This window comes from Eschscholzia californica, unplaced genomic scaffold (genome assembly GCF_041429995.1).
Source record: "Eschscholzia californica isolate CP2 unplaced genomic scaffold, dmEscCali1.0.p SCAF_2, whole genome shotgun sequence".
NCBI classification, from domain to species: domain Eukaryota; kingdom Viridiplantae; phylum Streptophyta; class Magnoliopsida; order Ranunculales; family Papaveraceae; genus Eschscholzia; species Eschscholzia californica.
The window spans coordinates 19,871,419-19,875,145 of record NW_028238309.1 but is presented as its reverse complement, the minus strand read 5'-3'; the positions used below and the strand labels follow the sequence as shown (position 1 = coordinate 19,875,145).

The window sequence follows — 3,727 nt, the reverse complement described above, 5'->3', positions numbered from 1 at the left end:
AGTAGTGTGGATGAAGATGAAGATTAGGAGGCTAAACACAATCAAGTGAATTTTTGGACTAAAAGATAAATATGTTCCCTAAATCAATATTAATTGACTAAGTCTTTATTCCCTAGAGAGTTTTCTTTATGCCCCAAAGAACTCACCTAAAACTAACTAAAAATTTGAGTTAAAAATTGCAATTCCCGCCAAAATTTTATACCAAAGTCGGTCAAATTTCTTTTCAAAAGTGACTCCTAAAATTTTCCAAATATTCAGCAATTAGAAGCCAAAATTTGCTGAAATCTTAAAATTTTCAAATTTTTAAAAATTTCAAAATGGAACTTTACTTTTTCTGATTGTAAATTTGTGTGCCAAATTTTCCTTTAAATAAAAGCTTCTTCTTTTGTTTCTGCAGAAACCATTCTATCTACTCCTCCTTCATCCACAAAAATCTCTCTATGGAATCAAATAATCAAACAAGTAATCCTTCCCAATTGAAGATATGAAATCAAATAATCAAACAAGTAATCCTTCCCAATTGCAACGAAGAAAACTAACAAATCAACAACGACACGTGATTTTTGAAGAATTATTGAAACATAGTGAGACTGGAAGATTGAAATATGGTTCAGAAAAAAAAAATTGCTGAACTTTTCAATGTTAGTGCAAGTACTATACGTCGGATATGGAATCAAGGGAAGAAATATATTAACAGTGCTTCGATGTCCGATGTATCCAACAATTTTGCTTCACGAGTTGGTCGAAAAAGAACTGAAATCGACATTAACAAATTCACAGGAATTCCATTACGTCAATGTGGTAATATTCGGTCTCTTGCAAAGGTTTTAAATATAAGTAAATCTACAATTCATAGGCGAATCAAGGAGGGTGTTATAACGCCACATTCAAATGCTTTGAAACCATATTTGACAGAAGAAAATAAGAAAGCTAGACTTTTGTTTTGTTTATCATCTCTCCAAGAAGGTAATTTAGGTAGTAACAATTCTTTATTTTTCAAAGACATGTATGACTATGTACATATGGACGAGAAATGGTTTTATTTGACAAAGGAATCACAAAAATACTACCTTCTCCCTGAAGAAAATGAACCTTACGCACTTGCAAGAGTAAACGATTTATTCCTAAGGTAATGTTCTTAACTGCAGTAGCTCGGCCAAGATTCGATGACGAGAGAAATTGTATATTTTCAGGTAAGATTGGAATTTTTCCTTTCATTTATAAAGAACCGGCAAAAAGAAGTAGCAAAAATCGTTTAGCAGCTACACTTGAAACAAAACCTATTTTATCAGTAACGAAAGAAGTGATGAGAGATTGTATGATAAACAAAGTTTTACCGGTCATTCAAGCTAAATGGCCTGTTCAAGATCGAACGAAGACTATATTTATACAACAAGATAATGCTAGACCTCACATTGATGTGGATGATATTGAGTTTGTTGAAGCATCTTCAAAAGATGGTTTTGACATCCAACTAACATTTCAACCGCCTAATAGTCCAGATTTAAATGTTTTAGATCTTGGATTTTTTCGTGCAATTCAATCTTTACAACAAGAAGAAGCCGCAAAAACAACGGAAGAGCTTGTTGGTGCCGTACAAAAAGCATTCGAAGAATTACCTAATGAAAATCTCAATTATACTTTTTTAACATTGCACAATTGTATGGTTGAGATAATGAAGAATTTTGGAGGAAACGGTTATAAATTACCCCATATGGGAAAGGCGAGATTTGAAAGAATTGGTTGTCTTCTGAATCAACTTGAATGTGATTTTGAGCTAGTGCAAAATGTGAAACAACATTTGCAACTCAGAGATTGAAAAGGATATGAATTTAGTGTTTAAAAAAAATTGTTATTGTCTTTTTTACTTTTCTGATTGTAGTAGTTTTAATATGAAAAATAATTTAATGGTTGTGACTCTTTCTCCTAGAAGTAACCTAGAAAAATGAAAAATGTTGTAGTGAAACTTGGGTTTTGTGTTAGCTTGTCTTTAATGAAAGAATAAAAAGTTTGACTCATCCTTATCAAATTTGTCTTTAAACTAATATGGATGGGCATTACTGGAAAGTACAAAAAATAGTCTTCTTTAATTTTAGAAAGAGGACACTAAAATGGGACAGACCAAAATAGAAATTAGGTCATTCTTTTTGGGACTGAGGGAGTAATTTCAAGAGACGACTTTGGCTTGCATCTTCCATAATTTCTCCATCCGAACTCCGATTCAACTTCCGTTTTTACCGTCGGACTCGTCATTGACTCCAGTTGTCATTTGATTTGTTTGAAATCTTTTTCTCTTGTTTTCGGCACATGAAATCATAGTGATAATTCGCTCTCTTTATTCCAAATTACATGTTTAACTCCAAAAATGACACGTAACAAGAAAAACATATAAAATATTATTGATAACACTCGAAAAGGACTAATTAGTCTAAGTTAGGCTCTCCAAATGTGACATTTTCGTGTGACATCAATGTTTAACAGACAATTTACGTTTTGGCAGATGTTGATGTTTAACAGAAAAATTGACAGGTGTTTTAAGCATTTTAGAATATGTTGTTAGCACGATGTTAATACAATGAGCAAACTGAAAAATGCTTTCTTTAATTTTATAACTGTTACCATCAAAACCCAGATTTCGTGTCTTACAAAAATTTATTGTGTTTTAAGCATTTGAAATTTGTTGTAGAAACGATGTTGATTCAGCGACCAAACTCGAAAATGCTTGCTCCAAAAAAAATGCGTTCACATTTTGATCTTCCATACATGTTTGAAATGCTACGCAAAAAACATCATTTTTATATTCAGAATAAATATTGATTACATACAACACGTATTGAAATAATTCCGACAAATATCAAATGGTTTCTGCTGCAAGCACGTAAGTTATCATTCTAGAACGTTGGTTTATGTTCCGATTAAACAAAACATATTTCAAAAACATAGTTAATAATGTTTATAAAGTTCTCCAATCTCCATTCAATCCTATTATCTTCAAGGATCAAGAATGTCATTTCTGTCCTTTTTCTTTGAGGAACTTCTTTCCAGTATGATTTCAACTCCACACCTTCAGGGATCTTCTTTCTCCGACTTCAATCTCCTTATCATCTAACCTTCCTGTACCATTGTTCACAGTAGACACACCTTTGCATAGGACATTTAAAATTATGTTAGCATCACAAGCAGAAATGGTATCGACATTCTAATATCTATTTCAAACAGATATTAATTTGTGACATAGAGCACTCATTTTCAACCAATTTTTGACACGCAAACACAATTATATTAAAAGTCTAAGCATTTACTTAAATGTTGACATAATATATAGAATGACATAGAGCACTCATAAATATGCGAACAAATTATGATATTTGCTGGAAAAATTTATCCACCAAACAACTGATTATGGAAGAATAGAACATTGTTTGAAATATCCAAAATAAATTTATTGAAATCGACCTTAAACATTCAAACAGTTAAGCATTATTGTAGTGAAAAATTAACCACCTTAAGTTCCACAATTAAATCCTAAAACATTTTAAAAATGTTCATAACAACATAAATTGTGTCTAAGATCTCGAAAAAAATGTATCCCATTGTGTTTTCCAAAATACATCTTGAAATATGTTCACAACAAATATTTTGCTCACTTGCAACCATAAAAAATATACAAACATATTTTCATTATTGCTGAAAAATATTTTTCACCATAAACTCAACAAGCAAAACT

The 3,727-nt window shown here is 31.3% G+C and overlaps 1 protein-coding gene across 1 annotated transcript; it reads left to right on the top strand.

The window, feature by feature from the left end:
* Positions 1-605: 605 nt before the first annotated feature.
* LOC147556756 (uncharacterized) lies at positions 606-1,819 on the top strand. Its single transcript, XM_086658699.1, has 2 exons — positions 606-966; positions 1,149-1,819. Exons 1-2 carry the CDS (start codon positions 606-608, stop codon positions 1,817-1,819), a joined length of 1,032 nt encoding a protein of 343 aa, XP_086514825.1.
* Positions 1,820-3,727: the final 1,908 nt, after the last annotated feature.